This window comes from Lontra canadensis, unplaced genomic scaffold (assembly GCF_010015895.1).
Source record: "Lontra canadensis isolate GAN:19392208 unplaced genomic scaffold, GSC_riverotter_1.0 scaffold3, whole genome shotgun sequence".
In the NCBI taxonomy this organism is placed as follows: domain Eukaryota; kingdom Metazoa; phylum Chordata; class Mammalia; order Carnivora; family Mustelidae; genus Lontra; species Lontra canadensis.
This window is the reverse complement of record NW_022630997.1, coordinates 24,021,732-24,043,747: the sequence shown is the minus strand read 5'-3', so window position 1 is coordinate 24,043,747 and position 22,016 is coordinate 24,021,732. Positions and strand designations below refer to the sequence as shown.

The 22,016-nt window shown below is 38.5% G+C and overlaps 1 protein-coding gene across 5 annotated transcripts in view; it reads right to left on the bottom strand.

The window, feature by feature from the left end:
* IDE (insulin degrading enzyme) overlaps positions 1 to 22,016 on the bottom strand; it is a 116,429-nt gene that overhangs the window by 59,348 nt on the left and 35,065 nt on the right. For 4 of the 5 annotated variants that reach the window (XM_032836381.1, XM_032836371.1, XM_032836389.1 and 1 more), the window contains exons 4-5: positions 19,141 to 19,310; positions 843 to 965 (exon numbers count right to left, since the gene is read on the bottom strand). In XM_032836381.1, the coding sequence (XP_032692272.1) occupies positions 843 to 965; positions 19,141 to 19,310 (293 nt within the window). Of the gene's footprint in view, positions 1 to 842; positions 966 to 6,296; positions 6,408 to 19,140; positions 19,311 to 22,016 lie in introns of those variants that run through there. The other variant, XM_032836405.1, reaches the window with a different exon arrangement.

Here is a 22,016-nt window from a genome sequence, read left to right as displayed (position 1 = left end):
TATATTACTCATCCATAAAAAAGAATGAAATCTTACCATCTGCAACAACACTGACAGAGCTAGACAGCATAATGCTAAGAGAAATAAGTCAGTCAGAGAAAGACCAATACTATATGATTTCATTCTTATGTGGAATTTAAGAAACAAAACAAGGGGGTGGGGAAGGAGAGAGACAAATCAGGAAACAGCCTTGTAATGACAAAGAACAAACTGATGGTTACCAGAGGGGAAGTTGAGGGGGATGGATGGAATAGGTGATGGGGATTAAGGAACGCACTTTTGTCATGAGGAGCACTGGGTAATGTACAGAATTGTTGAATTAGTATACTGTACACCTGAAACTAATATAACATTGCATATTAACTGGAGTTAAAATAAAAACTTAAAAAATAAAACTAAAAAATAAGAAAATAAATAGTCAAACCTTTAAACCTTTATTTATATTCCAAATCATTTTTCCAGTGTACCATCATCTGATTCCCCCCACCCTTCACCTGCCTTTTAATCCTATTCCTAGTTTTCTGAATTGCTACAAGGTCAAATCTATTAATCTGTTTATACTTCCTTTCTTTGCTTTTATATGTTTATAGGACCTACTATATTTTTTTATATACAGTGCCTACTGTATATTTTTCTCAGGTCTCCATTTTAAAGCATCTATACTCCTATTTAGAATACAGAGTTAAAAACAAAATTCCCCTCCACATATTCTCCAACAAGGATATCATTTTCAAAAGCCTCTCTGTAGATAAAAGGCCGTATATTCTTCTCCCAATACTTTGAAAGAGTCAAATGGAAAACTAAGATTATCCAATTCTATGGAAAATTTTAAGGATTCTTACCTCGACCTAACACACAAATAGCCATTAAGTTGGATGAATAATAAGTAGAATGGAATTTCAGTAGCTCCTGTCTTACATCAATGCCTTCTTGGTTTGGTCTAGTCTCTAAAGTATATTTGTTACCTGAAAAGGAAGAAAAACATTTTTTAGAAAAAGAAAAATATGTGAACTTTAAAGTTATGGAATTGTTACGGACATTGCTATAAAGTAAACTTAAAAAACAGAGTTCTAGCTAACACACATAATGATTAGTTAATATGTCTGAATGTAAGCTGGATACACAGGAAAGAAGAATACAAATTAATAACATTCTAAACCACAGAGAGTGTCCCCTTAGGAACTTAAAGGGCTTTATGAAAATTATACACCTTAAAATCCCTATGAGATAGTAGGTATTATGAGCACTTATAGGACAAAATGAGATCTACATGGCCTCCATTCACACTTACTTTAATTTTCAATTCCCTATGTGCTCCATAATTAATTGAAGAAAGTCACTGAGGGATCTTTTTGGAACTTGCCAAGTTACTTGTGGAAAGAAATGTACTATTCTTGGCTGTAACATTAAATTTGTGATGTGAATTCTCATGGATTTGATCTAGACTGGCAAAAATAGGATGCAATGCTATTTTTATAAGTCTCAAGCAATGTGCATACATATATATGAACCACAGAGATCTCTTACAAAATGTAATAACTCAATTACAGTAAACTAGGCAAGTCAAAAGCAAATGGTCACAATCTCTAAGTACTACCTTTCTAATAAAAATCCTGCCATTTAGGGACTCGGAGAATTCTAGTGATTGGAGTCTCCCCCAAAATAGCATCTTGACTAGAAACCTCCTAAAATCCTTGTATAACAACTTTAATTGTTGTTCCTTCTTACACTACTAAATGGGTTGCTTTCATCTGCAGAGATGAAACTATGGCAGAACACATTCTTGGGGCACCTGGGTGGCTCAGTCAGTTAAGCGTCTGTCTTCAGCTCAGGTCATCCAGGGTCCTGGGATCGGCTCCCTGCTCAGCAGAGAGCCTGCTTCTCCCTCTGCTTGCCATTCTGCCTACTTGTGCTATCTCTTTGTCAAATAAATAAATAAAATCCTTAAAAAAAAACATTCTTTATATATTTTCTTTCCTTGGGCCATTATAATGGCTGTGCTGAACTGGCATTGGAAGTCCCTTTCATTAACGTGGGTATCTATAAAGAACCACCAGATGGCGCTCTTAGATCCAGTCTTTAGCCCTGTACGACTGCATAGTCCTGAGCCAAGGTGCCATGCCTCAATGTTTGAATCCACAGATCTAGTGGAGAGTGTGTGCAAGCAACAGCCTAACAATGTGCTTATTGAACTTTTTCTAGTCACAAAGCAATCAAATGTACTCAATATTCACTAGCAGTAGCTTTTTAGTCAAGTTTTCAGGTTCTTAACCAGTCCTCTCAGTTTCTTACTTAAGAAATTACTTAAATTCAATTCCAGATTTGCTCTACTTGGGGTCCTGAGATATCCCCTCACTCTATCTGAGGGATTCAAGTGCTCTTAAAAGTATCCAGAAGAGGGGTGCCTGGGTGGCTCCGTCAGTTAAGAATCTGCCTTCAGCTCAGGTCATAATCCCAGGGTCCTGGAACCCAGTCCCACACTGGGCTCCCTGCTCCGTGGAGAGTCGGCTTCTCCCTCTCTTGTGCTCTTGTCCCCTTCTCCTCTCTTGTCCCCTTCTTGTGCTCGCTCTCTCTCACAAATAAATAAATATGATCTTTTTAAAAAAGTATCTAGAAGAAAAAGCACTTTTTGCTGGGTAATGATTTGAAGTTCTCTCATATTAAGGTAAAACTTGCATACTGATGGTATCTTCCTTTTCTACTAACCGAAGATTCTAAAAGCCTCAATTCCAGAGGATACTAGTCATTACAGTTTCCTTAATCATTTAGACTGTGAAGCTCAGATTTCTATAATATGTGAACTAAATGACACCGGGACACTCAAGTTTGGAGAAATTAAGTTTTATTTCAACAGACTATAAATGTCATAGTGTGAGATCAAAACCAGAATTTTAGTCTAAATGTGTTCTGATTTGCCTACTCACAATCAGGTCAATATTCTCGGTTTAAAAAAACAGCCCTCAGATCAAAGCTTATGAAGACCGAGATCATGGCCTCCCTCCATCTAGAACATAAAAGTTCCATCAGGTTAGCCAGCTCTAGAACATCCTACTTTAACTTCAATGCACCTGAACATCCTACCATTCTAGTCCCTATTCTTTTATTTTTAGGCCCATTTTAAAAATAAGAGATGGGGCACCTGGGTGGGTCAGTCAACTGAGCATCTGACTCTTGGTTTCAGCTCTGGTCACAATCTTGGGGTTGTGGCTCTGTGCTTGGTAGGGAATTTGCTTCTTTCCCTCTGCCTCTGCCCCTCCCCCTGTGCCCACATGCACCTGCTCACATGCTCATACTCTCTTTCTAAAATAAATAAATAAATAAATAAATAAATAAATAAATAAATAAAAATAGAAAGTAGGAACATACACCAAACACACTAGACCACAGATTATGGCAAAACACTGACGATGCTGTATTAAAATGAGCAAAGGAACTGCGACAGAATACTAGACTAGCAAAGAGAATGAATAATCCACGGTTTCTATGCAACAGTATGAACGAAGTTCACAACCTCAAGGTACAGTGAGAGAAGTCAAACACAAAAGAATACACAGTTTTTCATTTCACTTATATAAAGCATAAAAACAGGCAAAACTAACCTGGGTTACTAGAAGTCAGACAGAGGTTACCCTTAGGGGATGGACAGTGACTACAAAGGGGCACAAAGAGGGCTAGGGAGGCGCAGGTAATGCTGTTTCTTCACTCGTTCCACGGTGTGCTCAGTTTTTGAAAATTCAGTGATTCATATATAAATAACAGCAGAACATTCATTTACTTGATTCTTCAAATAGCAACAAAAGTAAGAATAACAAGAATAACTGATCAGAACCACACACAGGCTTATGCATACTTGCTATACTTTACAACACAAAGTTAAAAGGAACAAAGACCCAAAGGAATCATTGTCAACAACAATCTAGCTCACCTGAGGTCCTATATCTAACCTCTGGCCAAACTGCTGAAGAGAAGCTCAGTCACATCTGCTCTGAAAAGTGGCTTTTAGCCATAAATAGGTAACTCTTCCATCAATCTACATAGTCTTTGCTGCCTAGATGTTTTCATCTTTTCTGATACACAATGACAGAAGGAAGTTACAGTCCACTTGGAAACACAGCCCAGCATGGCAGCTCCATGTCCTCCGAGGTACCTGAATCAGAAAGAGGAAGGGGTTCTCCACTATAACTATCTTGGGATCAGGATAGTCAGCTCTCAATCCATTGACAGAGAAACACGGATACTAGGTATGATGAGCCAACCAAAAAAAATTTTTAAATAATAAATCAATACACACATACAAAGCATTTTTCTTGGCAAGTGGCAGAGGAAGAAGTCAAAGATTCAAAAAATAAGAAAGAACTGACCAGCACACCATCACGGCTACAGGACCGTGTAGCAAGGAATACAGGTGACATTTAGGAGCTCAGAGCAGCCCCTGGTTGACAGCCAGCATGGAAATGGTGATCTCAGTCTGATGGCTAAAAGGAACTGAATTTTGTCTATGGTTAAGAATAACCTTGGAAGATGTTTTTCCCAGGTGGGCATTTCATGTAGTCAATATCTTGGTTTCAGCCTTGTGATACCCTGAGCAGAGAATTCCATGCCATGCCATGCCAGACTTCAGACCTATAAAACTAGGAATAAATGGGTACAGTTTTATAATAATAATTTTTTTTTAATTTTTATTTATTTACTTGAGAGAGAGAGAGTGCACAAAGAGGGAGAGGAAGAAGCAGACACCCCACTGAGCAGGGAGCACAACACAGGCTCCTTCCCAGGACCCTGAGATCACTACCTGAGCCAAAGGCAGATGCTTAACAGACTGAGCCACCCAGGTGTGCCTATAATAATTTTAAAAATCAAAAAAACAAATGGGCCAAAGAGTCAGGCTCGCTGTTAAATTTATTAATCCTTTTATAACAAATCCTTTAAAAGAGTTTACTAAAAAAAGGAAGGCTAGCTGATGGAATTCTCAAGAAACAGTGAGACAAGGAAATGAAAGGACAAGCAGGACATAAAGCACAGAACTCTGTAATTAGTCCTTAAATCAACTGGGCTCTGCTAGAGTTGGTGGCAAGACCCTTAGGCAGAGAAGTGCAGAGAAACAGGCCCGGCTTTGGTGCTCACAGAGCTCTCGTCTCATCCAGCCTCAGCCAGCTTCCATTGCATGACCTTAAGCAAATTACTTTACTCCCCTTAGGCTCAGTCTCCATTCTGACATTGGTAGGTTTATACCAAATTAGAAAAAAAAAAAAAAATCGTGTAAAAAAGCTTAAGAATAATATTTACATTCAATAAATAGCAAAAATATGAAAGTCCGATGACAGCAACTGCGGTTTAGGGATGCACAGAAACAAGAACTCAGCCACTGCAAGAGAAAGTATGAACTGAATCAACTGCTATAAGCACCACTTCTGGTGTACCAAATGTGAGGACGAACATACCCTACGACATGGTAACTCCCTAAAGAACTCTGTGCACAAGGACACATGTACAAGAATGCTCACAGCAGCACTATTTCATTAACAGGAAAACATAAACAGTGACACAATCAATTTGTCAAATAGCAGCAATGAAAATTTAAAAACTCACCAGAGGTACATTCACCAACTTACAATATAATGGTGAATGAAAAATACAAGTGGCAGAGATTATTCAGAATAAAATACCATTTTTGTAAAACTAAAGACTATATTAGTTTAGTTTACCTCTAAACTAATATAGCCTTTAGGTAAATACAGGACAAGCGATTTTTTTTTTTTTTTTTAAACATGAGACCTGACAGTCACCAAACTTAAGATAGTGGTTATGTCCCAGAAGCAGCGAGGAAAATGCAACTGGAGAAAAAAACATCAGATGTTCAAACTGTATTTGTAACGCTCTGCATCTTTAAGTACTATGTAGAGAATGACCTGCCAAATGCTTTTGAACTTATCTCTTTTATGGCCTAACGAATCTGTAAAAATGTTAACATATTCAAGAGAATACTTGATGTATAACAAAATAAACACACAATAAACAGCAGCTACTGCTACTATGCTGTGGACTGTAGGAGGGACTCCTGGCTTCTGAGAATATCACAGAAACCATGGCACTGGAGTAGAGAAGAAAGCTCAGGAAATGGTCTAGACGACTTTCCTCTACCTAAGAATCCATTCGTGGAGAACAATGTGAGTATGGCTAGGATACCAAATACCAAGCAGTTCAATCTCTAGACACATACTGTCCTAATTTGGTGCTAACTCAGTGAGGTCATTCCTATCAAACGGAAATGCTGCTACCAAAATCCTGACTCCTACCTTTCTGGCTCTGTTACCATTCCAGGGAGCTCCAGCAGTGGACTGAGGACATCAAGGTTGCTGACTGGGACACTTCCACTCTGGGCTGAAGAGAGCACTGGCTTGGCAGATGGGAGACTCAGGGTTTCTTGTCCTGACTCCATCATGTATCAATTAAGCAACCTTGGAAAAGTCTCTCAGTATCTCCAAGGGGTCATTTATTTGATCTGCAAAATAGGGGCAATATGGATACATGCCCAGTTGTTAAGAGCTGGGGCTCAATCCCTGACTCCTCTGTCTCCCAGCCACGAGACACAGGCAAGTCTCTTAACCTCACTAGACCCCAGTTTCCTTATTTGTAACTAAGAATAATAAGAGAACCAAACTCACGGGATTGCAAGGATTGAATGAATAGCCTCTGTCAGACAATAACTATTAAATATTAACCTGGATTGTCATGAAGATGATGAAAAGTGAAAATGGAGATGAAAAAGGTTTTGTAAACTACAAAGCTCAGTAAATACGATCTTCTACTTTCACTGCTACAACTACTTTAAACACTATTAAAAAGAGAAAAACTTATAAACTCAGTACTAATAGATACAAATACTGAATTTATTTTCCTAGAAAATTCTGGAGCCAGGAATATATTCCTTACATTGTAGGAAAGACTGAGTTTGAAGTTTTAGAAATCTGTTTTAGAATATAAAGCTGTCTTCAATTGTGTCTGATAAGGTGTTCAAGGAAGGATCAAGTTGATAGTAATAACCATGAAAATCTTAAATGTTCTCTGATAACCCAAGATTCTAAAAATTAGTATTATCTATAGCTAGTTACTTGAAATTACATTTGACCCTTGAACAACTTCATAGATCCACTCCTATGCAGACTTTTTTTCAATAAATACAGTACCTGTGTAAATGAATACAATTAAATAAATACTATAAATGTACTTTCTTTCTCTTATGATTTCAACATTCTCTTTTCTCTGGCTTACTTTAAGAATACAGTATACAACACATAGAATATATAAAATCCATGTTAACTGATTGTTTATGTTATTGGTAAGGCTTCTGGTCCACACAGGCTATTAGTAGTTAAGATTTTGGGAAGTCAAAAGTTACACAAGAGGGGCCCCTGGCTGGCTCAGACAGAGGACTGTGCAACTCCCACACTGTTCAAGGATTGAATGTATTATAAATCCTTTTTTCTAAAAAAGTTCTTTCTTCCTGCTATAACAATCTTTTAAAAATCCTGGAAGAGACTAGGGCCTTTTGAGACACATATGAATGTTCCTATAAAAAGGGCAATTCTCCTGCCCCTGGGTTAGTACATACAAGTACAGGATGCAAATTATGAGACAGGACTAGAAGTGAAAACCTCACAAGTGCCCTAATAAAGCACCTGTACACTTGATTAATCCAGTTCTAGGTTCCCGTAAATTTCTAGTTTTCCATAGACACATATCCTAGCAAGGAGAAAAACAAGACAGTAAAAGCATCCTGGAAAAACTTAGGGAATATTAAATGACTAAGTGGGCTGAAACATCAAATATTTGTAATGTCCAAACAAATGAGTCATCATCCAAGGATGCTAGGGAACCAACTCATTATTTTGAAAACTGTAAATGAAGGGAATGAATCAAGCATTTGTCAGGGTGCCTTTCCTATAATAACTACTATTCAAATAGGAGGAGAAATAACCGAATTAGAATTAGGGAGGCGAAGCACTGAGAATCAATGGTTGAGACACTACAAATAGAGAGACAACTAGACTTTATACGCCCCTGATGGAAGAACACACCACCACCTATAAACTCTTGTCCAAAAACACCCCAACTACCAATTTGTGGAAATTGTGACAGAGGTCAGAGGAATATGTTAAACTACATTGTTGGGATGCACGCAGAAAAATCTGGGCTATGCAAACTTCTATACAGTTCTATAAACTTCTAATCCTTCATTAACTAAATTCTAGGATGAACCTATACCTACCAACCAGAAGATATTTAAAGACCTATCAATTACTAACATTTCAACATTATGTGGACCCTAATCCAAATAAACTTTTAAAAATTATAGATTTTTATGAAACAACTAGAAATTTGAAAACTAGATATTGGAGATTAGTGATAGTGTTATTTTTGTCATTGTTAAAATAGCCATTATCTTTTAGAGACATATATTGAAATATTTGTGAGTAAAAGGATATGATGTTTAGGATCTCTTCAAAATAATACAAGAGGGTAAATGGGAATGTGGATTAGCCAGGACTGGCCAGGGGCAGAGTGATACATACATAGGGTTTATTACAGTATCTGTCTACTATTGTAGGTTTTAAAGTCTTCGTTTAAAAAGAAGAAAGGGATGGAGAGATGGGAGAAATGGTAAATAATTAACTGTTATCGGGGTCCCATTCTGTGTCATTATCATCATCCCAAGATCAGAAGTCAATTACCTTCGGGTTTATATTTCATACTTTTCAATTCTAATCTATTTTCTTGCTCTGTTCCTCTTCCTACGGAAAAGTGTCTTTTATTATAACTAAATTACTCTGAGTCATATGCTCTAAAAGATACTGGGTTCATTCCTCAGTCACAGTTTTTTATTCTTGTCACAGTTTTGGGGGCCAAGCTAACATTATGGTAGAGTACACAGGCTTTGAGTTAAGACTGACTTGGTATGGAAACTTCTAACCTACACACACTTCGATTGTCACCCTACCTCCCTCTCCCTGCTTGCCCTCTCTTAGTTCGGTTCAGCATCTGTCAAAGGGCATGAGGAAATTTCAGTATTGGTGGTGAAGGTTAAGTGAAATCGTATTAGGCAGAACGCCTACCCAGTGTGTGGCATTTAATACTCATACAATAAATACTAGTTCTTTTTCCTCTTGAATGGCTCTTCCTTCTGCTTAAGAAAATCCTACCTACCCTTCAGAAGAATTCAGTTTGCATTTCCTCTAAGATCCTGGAAAATTTAATTCCAGGGAACACTAAGCAGGTAGAATAGAACAGTGATTAAAAGCTGGGTTTTTAATCATTGGGTTCATATCACAGCTCCAGCACTTAAAAGCTGAGTGACACCAAGCAATTTTTTGACCTCTCAAGTGTTAGTTTACTCATCTATAAAGTGAAAATAATAAGTACGTATCTACAAAGGATATTTTAAGAATTAAGTTAAATAATCCATTTAAAATACTTGGCACAGCGCTCAATAAAATTTAGTGCACAGGAAGAGAAAAAAGAGATAATGATCCTGGAAAATCAAACCCGACATTATTCTCCAGTGAAATCCTGGATTTGCCATAAGTTTCCAACTCAACTATAAGCACCTTGAGTGCAAAGATATTGGCTACATTTCTTCGCATATTCTAACGTACTTTACATGTAGGGGGGTTAGAGAAGAATTACTTGTCAACTAAGGGAGACAGACATCATTTGGGCTAACTTATAACACTCTACTCAAATTCTTATAATCCTGTGGCACATACTACAAAGCATACTCAAGTAAATAACAATTAAGTAAGAAAAATAGCGCCTATCCCTAAAATACAGCGCTACCCACCCTCTTTTTCCACGTGCCCTCCAACTTTGTCTTTCACTCCACCTGTACAACAAGGAGGGCCTGTTTTGTTTCCCTCTTCCACTCCTTGATTTCCTTCTTTTATTTCCTTTCCAGCTGACTAAATCCAGTTGTTCGCACAGTGTGTGTGGTGTTATGTTCAGAGAAAGAGATCACTGAAAAATAACGAGAACTTGGGGCTCGTGGGTGGCTCAGTGGGTTAAGCCTCTGCCTTCAGCTCAGGTTATGATCCCAGGGTCCTGGGATCGAGCCCCTCATCAGGCTCTCTGCTTAGCGGGGAGCCTGCTTCTCCCTCTCTCTCTGCCTGCCTCTCTGCCTGTTTGTAATCTCTGTCTGTCAAATAAATAAATAGATAAATCTTAAAAAAAAAAAACAAACAGAACTAAGGTTTTCCCTTTCCTTTTCTAAACTACTTTAAAAAATCCAATTGCTCCTGCTTTTATTCCAGGGAGAGGCAAAATGAATGAATAAATTCATAAATGGCATCCAATTTATCAGGAACCATGGAACTCAAACTAAAGGCACAGGTAACGATACATGAAGTAAAAAGCTCATGTGGACACCAAGAGAACAACATTCCTCTAAGAACACAATGCCTGAAAGTCAGTTCACCAAACCTACTCGGGAGTCGCTCTTGGCTGACCAACTAACCTTTCATGGCAAGGTCCTTTTCAAACTTTGGACCTCTCTCACAGCTATGATATAATTATTGTGAAGACTACTGTTATTTATTTAAAATTATTACAGTCCCCAGACATTTTGCTAGCCACTTCACATGTATAGCTTCATTTAATTCTCATGTCAACCCAATATGGGAGGAAACTGAGGCTTACAGAAGGTAAGAAACTTGCCCAGAGTCTCTGAACTGCCCAGTGGTAGTGGAAATATTCACCTTGAGTACTGCCCAACTTTGGAAGCCAAACTTAAAATCACCTAGGAATATGCTAGTTGGAAGTGGAATTCTTGGCTGAAGTCTGAGGCTAGGAAAGTCACACAGGGATTCAATGAAGACATATGTGTGGAGACAGATTTAACACACAGTAGCTATGAAAACAACTTTCAAACAGATTAACTGACTTCAAACAGAAAAATACTTGCCAGATGTCATCTTGAGAATGTGAGAACTGAGCATGGGAACCCAAGACACAAGAAAAAGGACAACAGTTTAAGGGCTTGTCCCACTTGGTTAGACAAAGGTTTACAAGACCAAATGCTTAGTAGAACAAGACAGGTAATCTGCAGATTTCTTTCAACACAGACAAGCTTAAGTAGTAAACATACAAACAGTCCTCACACACAAAAGTAGGCTTTCTCCCGCTCATCTTGAGAAGTGCTACCCTCTCAGCCTTTCATTTTCCCCTTTTCTTTAGGTAATTGGGTAAAAGAAATATTTCTCTATTAATCTTAAAATTGTGAAATATTTATAAATATTTAAGCATCCAGAATTACACCATTTATACCTATGTACTCACTACCCAATTTTTTCACTCTTCACATTTTGCTGTATTTTGTCACAAAATTATTTCCTCCCAGAGATAAAGTCTTGCCTCCCCTCTCCTCCTGTCTCTCTCTCCCCACTCCCAAAGATACTAAAAAGAATTTGGTGTTTAATCATTCACATGCATATTTTATACTATATTATATAAACATAAGGACATTAACAAGATGCAGTACTGTTCTGCCTGTTTTCAGATTTTATAGAAAGCTATCCCACGAAACACAGTCTGCAAGTTGAATTTTGCTCAAAATATTTTGTTCTTTACTTGGTTTTGATACATGAGCTCTAGTTCACTCATTTTAACTTTTCTAGAATATTCCACTGTATGAACAGACAAAAATGTATTAATGTATTCAACTGTTGACAGTCATTTTAAGTCATTTCCTACTTTTTACTAGTTCAAAAAAATGCTTCTTGACCATTCTTGTGTATGTTCCCCTGTGCACAACAACTAAACTTGTTTCTCTCTAGGGTATGTGTCAAGAAATGGGTTCCTTGGGTCAAAGGGCATGGGCACCACTTCATTAGATATTGCTAAACTGCTTTATGACATGGATGAACCAATTTATTTCCCCAAAAACAGCATATGAGTTTGTTTTTCTACATCCTAACCAACACAATTCTCAGTTTTGCCTGACTTTTGATTGTTGCCAACCTGATAGATGTGAAATGGTATCACACTATTTATTTTTAATTTAATTTTTTAAGTAGGCTCCATGCCCAGCATGGAGCCCAACTCAGGGCTTGAACTCTCAACCCCGAGGTCAAGACCTGAGCTGAGATCAAGAGCCCAGGCGCCCCTTGTTATTTCATTTTTTATTTTTTTATTTTATTTTTCCCTGATTTTAATCATTTGAACATCTTTTTTTTTTTTTTTTTTTTGACAGACAGATCACAAGTAGGCAGAGAGGCAGGTAGAGAGAGACAGGAGGAGGAGGCAGGCTCCCTGCTGAGCAGAGAGCCCGATGCGGGACTCGATCCCAGGACCCTGAGATCATGACCTGAGCCGAAGGCAGAGGCTTTAACCACTGAGCCACCCAGGCGCCCCTGAACATCTTTTTAATGTTTACTCGACTACCCTCTTCTTTTAAATCCATATTCATATTCCATGGCTATTTCTCTAATGAGCCCTTTTATCTTTTACTTATTTACTTACAGAAGTTTTTCTGTTATATGCTTTGCAAATATCTTCACTGGATATGTGGATTATCTTTTGCTTTTAGGTCTATTGAACAGAAATTTAAAATTTTAATGAAGTCAAATTTATCTTTAAACAAGTAATTTATCTTTATCTCTAGAAGATATGATTTGTGCTTTGTGTGTTTAGTAACACTTCAAAAATTTTTAATTCCAGCATTGTTAAGATAAAGGGTATTAGTTTCAGGTGTACAGTATAGTGATTTGATAATTCTGTACACTAGTCAGTGTTCTTCATAAGTGTATACTTAATCCCCTTCACCTATTTCACCTATCCCCACCCACCTCCCCCCTGATAACCATCAGCTTCAATTTGTTCTCTATAGTTTGTCTGTTTTTTGATTTGTCTCTCTCTTTTTATCTTCCCCCTTTAAGAACACTTTTCTTAAGATGAAAAAAAAATCTGTATTTTTCTCTACAAGTTGTAAAGTTTTCTTTCTATAATTAGGTCTAATTGACCTGCAATTTATCTTTGTGTATGGTATGAGACAAGCACCTAATTTTACTTATTTCTATACAGGTAATTTCCCTTTTCTTCATCTTTTTGTAATGTACCTCTGTCTTGGGTCAAATTTCCATATATGTGTAGTTATATTTCTAGGGCCTATAGTCTGTTATCTTTCTGTATTCTTGCACCAATTCCACTACTGTAACAACTAGAACTTTATAATAAGTGTTGGTATCTGGTAGAATTAGTATTTTCTTTGTTGTTCTTCAAAGCACCTTTGCTATTGGCCCTTTACTCTGATTTCTTTTTTAAGATTTATTTATTTTAGAGAGAGAGAATGTGCACCCGCAAAAGGGGCAGAGAGAGAGGGAAAGAAAGAATCTCAGGTTCCCCATTCAGATTCCCCACTAAATGGGGAACCTGACATTGGGCTCAATCTCACGACCCTGAGATGATGACCTGAGCTGAAATCAAAAGCTGGATGCTCAACCAACTGAGTCACCCAGGCACCCCTCTTTCTTACTAATTTTATAATCAGATTATCAGATTCCTCAAACAAACAAACAAAACAAGACAAAACTAGGGCTTTCAACTGGCACTGCACTGGATTAAGATAAATTTGTGGTGAACTCACATCTGTGTGATACTGAGTTTACCCATTCATGAACATGGTTTATTTTCCCATTTACTAAAGTATTCTTTCATATGCACTATATATTTCTTGCACCTCTTGTTAGATTTATTTCTAAATACCTTATAGATATTTTTATACTAAGTAAAATCACTTTTCCTGTAACATTCTTCTAATTGATTACTAATAATACAAGAAAGCAATTTTAGTGTTTCTTGTCTTTTGGCAACCTTGACGAATTATCTTACTTTTAATGGTTAATGTAAAGATATTCTTGGGGGTGCCTGGGTGGCTCACTGGGTTAAGCCTCTGCCTTCATCTCAGGTCATGGTCTCAGGGTCCTGGGATAGAGCCCCGCATCGGGCTCTTTGCTCAGCAAGGAGCCTGCTTCCCCACTCTCTCTCTCTGCCTGCCTCTGTGTCTACTTGTGATCTCTCTCTCTCTGTCAAATAAATAAAATCTTTAAAAAAAAATAAAGATTTTCTTGAATACTTTTACGCAGACAATCATGAAATAAGTTTTCTTTTGCTTCCTTTCTACCTCTTACATATCACACTGCCTTCCCTTATTTCAACAATTAGTAACTATAGTACAGTAGCTGAACAAAAAACAAAAAAGTAAGCACACAGTATTCCTGTTTTGTTTTTGCCTTTCAATGGAAATCCTTCTGAAACCCTATCATTAATTATGTTTGAAACAGGTTTTTATCAGCTCAAGAGTATTGTTGTTGTTTTGGAGAGAACACATGTGTGCACATGTACACACACACGTATGTGCGCAAGCTGGGGAGGGAGGGTAGAGGGAGAGGAAGAGAGAGAGAATCTTAAGCAGGCTCCAGCCCAGGGCAGAGCCCAAGGTGGGTCTTGATCTCATGATCCTGAGATCATGACCTGATTCAAAAATCAAGAGTCAGAATACTTTATCAACTGAGCCACTCATGCACCCTCTTGCTGTTCTTATCCATGAACAAGTGCTGAACTTTAACAAATGCTTTTTCTGAGTCTACCAAAATGCCTAATAATCCTTGGTTTGGGACCTATTATGATGAAATAAAAATTTTTAAAAAGATTTTATTTATTTATTTGACAGAAATCACAAGTAGGCAGAGAGGCAGGCAGAGAGAGAGGGGGGAAGCAGGCTCCCCGCTGAGCAGAGAGCCCGATGTGGGGCTCGATTCCAGGACCCTGAGATCATGACCTGAGCCGAAGGCAGAGCTTAACCCACTGAGCCACTCAGGTGCCCCATGATGAAATAAATTTAATGTACTGGCAGACCAGAATTTTTTTTTAAAGAAAGAATATAACAGAGGGATCAAGATATTAGATAGATACTATTTGGTAAAACTTTCATTTGGCTGCTTACACAATCACACATCTATATGCTCTGAATTATTAAAGCATGTAAAACATGCTTCTACAGAGGGCTGTATACAAAAAAGTTTGAAAGCAACTGATCTATACTATTTTGAAGCATGAAAAACCACTATGAAAGACAAACATCTTACTGTAAGGTTTTCTTAAAAATAAATAACACAATGCTTGGCTTTTGTTCATTCAAAAATACTCAGCTTTTCCTGTTATCTTTATCTAAATAATGTTTTAGGGGCACATGGGTGGCTCAGTTGTTAAGCATCTGCCCTGGGCTCAGGTCGTTATCCCAGAATCCTGGGATCGAGCCCCGCATCAGGCTCCCTGCTCAGCGGGAAGCCTGCTTCTCCCTCCCTCACTCTCCCTGCTTATGTTCCCTCTCGCTCTATGTCAAATAAATAAAATCCTTAAAAAAGTTTTAAATATATTTTAATATTTTAAGTATTATTATTATTATTATTAACATAATAAGTCCTAATCCCTTGATGGAGAAAATGACCCATTCACAGAAACATCTGAAGTCAATAAAAGTAAAAGAAGTAAATTAAGTATAAATTTCTGAAAAGGATTCTTTTTCAAGGATTACTTCTGTAAAATGTTATATGTGTAATTTCTAGAGTAAGGGTATACAGCTTCCATCATGTTTTCAAACATATCTGTGACCTTAAAAATGGACAGAACCTCTACTCCAAAAAGTTCAATGTTAGGTTATACTTCTTTTAAAAACAATTTTTTGAAAAGATTATTTTAGAGAGAGAGAGCACAGGCACAAGCGCGTGTGCCTGCATGAATGGGGGGGGGGGGGCAGAGGCAGAATATCTCCAATAATCTCCTTGCTGAACACGATTCGATCCACAACCCTGAGATCAGGACCCAAGCCCAGACAGAGTCGGACACTTAACTGACTGAACCACTCAGGCGCCCCTAGTTTATACTTCTAAAATAAGAAGGTAACTGGACATTTGCATTACATCTATCACATTTTCTGTACTTCTGTGCTGAGTCTGGCTCAGTCATCTCTTAACTGTTCCTCTTACCTCATAGTTCACTGACTAACTGCCCAGCCTTGTCAGGGGTTTATTAAAAACAAGCATGCCATGATCTCCCTGATATGAGGGAGAGGAGATGCAACATGGGGGGTTAATGTGGTAGGAGAAGAGTAAATGAAACAAGTTGGGATTGGGAGGGAGACAAACCATAAGTGACTCTTAATCTCACAAAACAAACTGAGGGTTGCTGGGCAGAGGGGGGTTGGGAGAGGTGGGGTGGTTATGGACATTGGGTAGGGTATGTGCTATGGTGAGTGCTGTGAAGTGTGTAAACGTGGAGATTCACAGACCTGTACCCCTGGGGAAAAATATATATATATATATGTTTATTAAAAATAAAATTATAAAAAAAAAAAAAAACAAGCATGCCCTCAGAATCCATCTATACATAAATGACCATTCAATGTTTCTCTTCGCCCATCACTCCTAAAACCTTCCTCCAGAACATTTTAAGACTGTTCCGTGCTTGTGACCAGAAGTAATATCACCGGCCTTATTCACCGGATTTATTTCTGGAAGATTTAGGGCTGCTTCCTGATTATGCGGATTATGATTTGTCACCAGTGAGGCTATTTAAAAGAAAGCAACTCTCAAAGAGGAGCTCCAACATGTTCTGCACAAAAGCAGCATTGTTGGTGTAAGTAACCTACCAGTGAGACGACTTTAAGTACAACAGTTTGGATGGAATGATTTTGAAATTTGTTGTTTTTGTTATTGTTTTTACAACTCATATCCCCTTCTTGATATACCACACATGCTCACATTCTCTACCAAAGCCACCTTTTTCTTTTTCTTTTTTTTTTTTTCATATGGGGGGAGAAGCAGAGGAAGAGGGACAGAGAGAATCTTTAAGTAGGCTCTACACCTAGCACAGAGCCCGACACGGGGCTCAGTCTCTCACAATCCTGAGATCATGACCTGAGCCAAAATCAAGAGTCGGACACTAAACCAACTAAGCCACCTAGGTGTACCCAAAAGCCACTTTGCAAACAACTCAGAGCTACATAGACATTTTAGGGACCACAGTATTCATTTTAGCCATGATGTTGACACTGACTGCCAAGTACTAGAGATAAAAATCTAAAAAATATAATATCACTGCTTCTAATCGCAATGTTTAAAAACTCTTATAATTCTCTTTTCTCTCTCTGCCCCTCCCCCTGCTTGTTCTCTAGTTCTCTTTCTCTCTAAAATAATAAATCTTTTTTGGGGCACCTTGGTGGCTCAGTCATTAAGCACCTGTCTTCAGCTCAGGTCATGATCCCAGAGTCCTGGGATCAACCCACACATCAGGATCCCTGCTCAGCAGGAAGCCTGCTTTTCCCTCTCCCACTCCCCCTGCTTGTGTTCCCTCTCTCGCTGTGTCTCTCCCTGTCAAATAAATAAATATAACCTTTAAAAAAAAATAAAGTAATAAATCTTTTTTGAAAAATAAATTAACTAAACAAATAAAAACTCCTAATTCAGGGCACCTGGCGGGCTCAGTCAGGAGACCATGTGACTCTTTTTTTTTTTTTTAAAGATTTTTTTTTTTTTTTAATTTATTTGACAGACAGATCACAAGTAGGCAGAGAGGCAGGCAGAGAGAGACAGGAGGAAGAGGCAGGCTCCCTGCTGAGCAGAGAGCCCGATGCGGGACTTGAGCCCAGGACCTTGAGATCATGACCCGAGCCGAAGGCAGAGGCTTTTAACCACTGAGCCACCCAGGCGCCCTACCATGTGACTCTTAATCTTGGGGTCATGAGTTTGAGCGCACTGAGTGTGGCAATTACCAAAAAAAAAAATAAATAAACTTAAAAAAAAACTTCTAATTCTGCAAAGCTATGCTAATTCCCTGGCTGCTGTTGGGCTATACTGGAATGGTATCCAAACTGAAAGAAAGCTGTCTTTATAGTCTTAAAAAATGTTCCCAAATTAAGTTATATAAGATGCATAAATTTGTAAGTGCACTGAACAATCTATTATTTTTATGCCATTTTATAATCCCCAAAGCAGTATTTTAATCATAGCAACCTGTTAACGATTACATCTGGTGAGTGGGATTGGCAGAAGTAGATGAGGAAAAGAAAGTTTTTGTTTTTGCTTTTTTTAAAAAATACTTTTGCACTGTTTAAATATTTAAATTAAACACACGCTTTTTAATGAAAAATTGAATAAAGAAAAACAGTACAATTATGAAATCAAGAATCTCCACATTTATTGTATTCTACTCCCTGTCATCCCCACCTCTAATCTCTTTCCAGGAGATTGCAGCACCCTGACAGCAAGGGCCTGGTGTTCTTCCACAGTGTTCGAGCTCCCACAGCCATCCCTAGGAGGGATGCTAGGCCTGTGCAGGGAGTAGAGGTGGAGGCGATGGGAGCAAGACAATTCAACAAGCCTTGAAGTGAGCATTAAAAAAAGCACTCCTATTTGGAAGGTAGACTTCAGAATACAAGGATCTATTTTCTCTTTGAAACGCTACTTAACGTCTATTCACACCTCTAACTGCTGTGCTCCTTAAACATCCAGACCCCTCCCTGTTTGAATGACGGCCAGAGTACATCTCCTAGAGGGCGAAATAATTGCTTACGTCATTATTATCATCACTTTGAGTATTATCATCCCAAGTTTTATGTATGAAGTCCACTGCCCATCTGACATCTGACATCTTTTTGAACTACCAGCTAAAATGCTAGTCACCTGTTAGAGTGACTTCATTCTTACTGTTGCTAAAGTCTGAATACATTCTATATCTTCTTATCCAACAAACTTGCTTCATATTTGATCAGTGTTCTTAATAACCCATCACTTTCTCCATGCATCTCTTACAACTAAGCTTCAGCCTCATTACAGGTCACAAGCCACAAATATGAGCGCCAACACAGGGACCAGACAGATAACAAACGCAGGGGGTATGGTAAGCAATAACAGGGAGTAGCAACAATATAACAACATCTTCTCAGGGCTGCCAGTTTATAAAAAACAAGGTACTAGGAATGGGGAGTCCTAAAGTCCTCTAACCTGAACTGTAAAATACAATGCTGTGAAAAGAGGCCGCGGGTTTAAATGAGGTCAGAGAGAACTAACGCATGAAAGCCGCTGTTTGACAAACCTGTCCCAAATTTGCTGAAGGGGTGTTTGGGATTCCCCGTAGCTTTTTCCAACTGGAAGAGTCTCCAGGCATCGTTCATCACATTCTTCTCATGTTCTGAATCAACCGCATTCACCTCTCTGTCTTTGCAACTCTCATCAAATAAAGGGCACAAGAAAAATTGTGCAAACCTAAGGGTGTGAAACACAATTGACAATTTGAAAGCTGTTATTTTAAAAGAGTGGCCTTTAAAAAATAAGTTTGAAACTTAACAGATAAGAAATATGAATTCTACTGAACCAAAAAACTGCCATTGCTACCAAGAAAAAAGAAATGCGAAATAAGTTCCAAGTAACAGAAGAAAAATACTGGACATGTGTAAATTCAGAGGAACCAATCTACCCCAGATATTAGTGAAAATATACTCCACAGACACACTTCAGATGCCAATCCCAAATTCACCTTGTGCCTGGGCTTCTAACTAACCGCCTACAGGTCAGAGGTTCCCACCACCTCCTCTGGTTCAATTAATTTGCTACAGCAGCTCACAGGACTCAGAGAAACCTTTTAGTTACTAGATTACCAGTTTATGATAAAAGGATACAAATCAGGAATAGCCAGATGGAAACAATGCACAGGACAAGGTACACAGAAAAAGGTATGGAAGCCACTCTCCCCCAGCTCCAGGTTTTCACCAACTAGGAAGTTCTGCAAACCCTGCCCTCTTGTTTTTTTTATGGACACTTCATTACATAAGCATGACTGATTAAATCACAGGCCATTGGTGACTGAACTCCAGCCCCTCCTCCCCCTCCTGGAAGGTTTAGGGATAGGAGTGAAAGTTCCAACCTTCCAATCATAGGGCTAGTTGCACTGGAAACCAGCGCCCCATCAGGTTACCTAAGGGCTTCCCAAAGTCGCCTTAATAACATACCAAAAGAGACCTTTAACACTCTCAATCACTTAGGAAATCCTAAGGGTTTTAGGAGGTTTTGGCCAGGAATAGGGAGAAAGACCAAATATATATTTCTTATTATAAACCAACAACAGCAAAAAGTCAGGCAGACTTAGAAGACAGTAGCAATCTATTTAAAATATGCAATTTGACAAGTCATGAAAATCCTTGCTATGTACGGCTAATTCTCCAAAAAAGGAAAATGCAGGTGACAGTTCTTGGGCAAATCAATCTTAAATTTACAGTTTTAGGTGCAAAGGCACTAAGACTCAGACATTTCAGGACAAACTAAGTGACCTACTTTTTTTTTTAATTTCTTTTTAAGTAGTCTCCACCCTGGGCATGGAGTCCAACATGGGGCTCAAACTCACAACCGTGAGATCAAGACCCGAGCCGAGATCAAGAGTCTAACACTTGGGGCGCCTGGGTGGCTCAGTGGGTTAAAGCCTCCGCCTTCTGCTCAGGTCATGATCCCAGGGTCCTGGGATTGAGCCCCGAATCAGGCTCCCTGCTCAGCGGGGAGCCTGCTTCCCTTCCTCTCTCTCTGCCTGTCTCTCTGCCTACTTGTGATCTCTGTCAAGTAAATAAATAAAATATTAAAAAAAAAAAAAGAGTTGAACACTTAACCAACTGAGCCACCCAGGCACTTCAAGTGACCCACTTTTTTAAAGGCGCTATTTGAATAACTTTTCTTCTTCTGGAGAAAAACAAACCACCTTTAACTAGTGGGGAAAGAATAATGGAATGAAAATCCTACAACATACTAGTTTGACAAAGACACAATTATGGGTTTTTATAAAATATTAAGAGAATTTAAAAATTTTAATAACCAGTGATTCAACAAATCACATGGCATATAATTTTAACATAAGTAACCAAATGCTTCTCTTGAGGCTATCCTTTAGAAGTAGTACCAAAGTTTAAACTAAAATAACAAGTGGGAGACCTGGGTGGCTTAGCTCAGGTCATGATCCCAGGGTCCTCGTCAGGACCCTGATCGGCAGGGAGTCTGCTTCTCCCTCCGCACCCACACCCCCTACTCATTCTCTCTATCAAATAAATAAAATCTTTTTTAAGAAATAAAGTAACTTTAGTTATAAGTTAATTCTCCTGCATCAGGTTGCAATTTAAAGCATGATTTCACAAAGTAAATCTTAAGAAACTTTAGACCCCATCTTATAAAAACAAGATCCAGAAATCAGATGAAGCCACAAAGCAGAGGCTGTCTGAATAGGGCCTAACAGACTCCCGAATCTATAGATATCAGCAACTGCACTTCACAGTTTAGTTGTCAAAGAGACTGTTATCACTACTTGATACTTATTTTATGCACACAGTAAATATGATACTGTGCTAAGTACTTTACACATACCAATCGAAAGGAAAACTCCATCTATCTGGAATCTATAATCAAAGATACATGGAAACAAATATTTCTGGACACATAACCTCTTTTACTTGTCTCAATATATTTAAGCTATTAAAGTGCCTAAAAGCACATACCATAGCTGAGTAGGTCCATGAAAAGGGTGATAAAGACCCAACATAATGGGGCTCCTGGGTGGCTCAGTGGGTTAAGGCCTCTGCCTTCGGCTCAGGTCATGGTCTCAGGGTCCTCGATCAAGCCCCATATCAGGTTCTCTGCTCAGCTCTCAGAGAAGCCTGCTTCCCCCTCTCTCTCTCTGCCTGCCTCTCTACCTACTTGTGATCTCTGTCTGTAAATAAATTTAAATAATTTTTTTTAAAAAAGACATAACATAATCAATATTTTAAAAAGATCCTCTCATGAGGTGCCTAGGTGGCACAGTCCACTCAGTGTCAGACTCTTGGTTTCGGCTCAGGTCATGATCTCAGGGTCGTGAGATGGAGCCCTGTGAATTCTCTCCACTGAGTGCAGAGTCTGCTTAAGATTCTCTCTTCCTTTCCCTCTGCCCCTACCCTC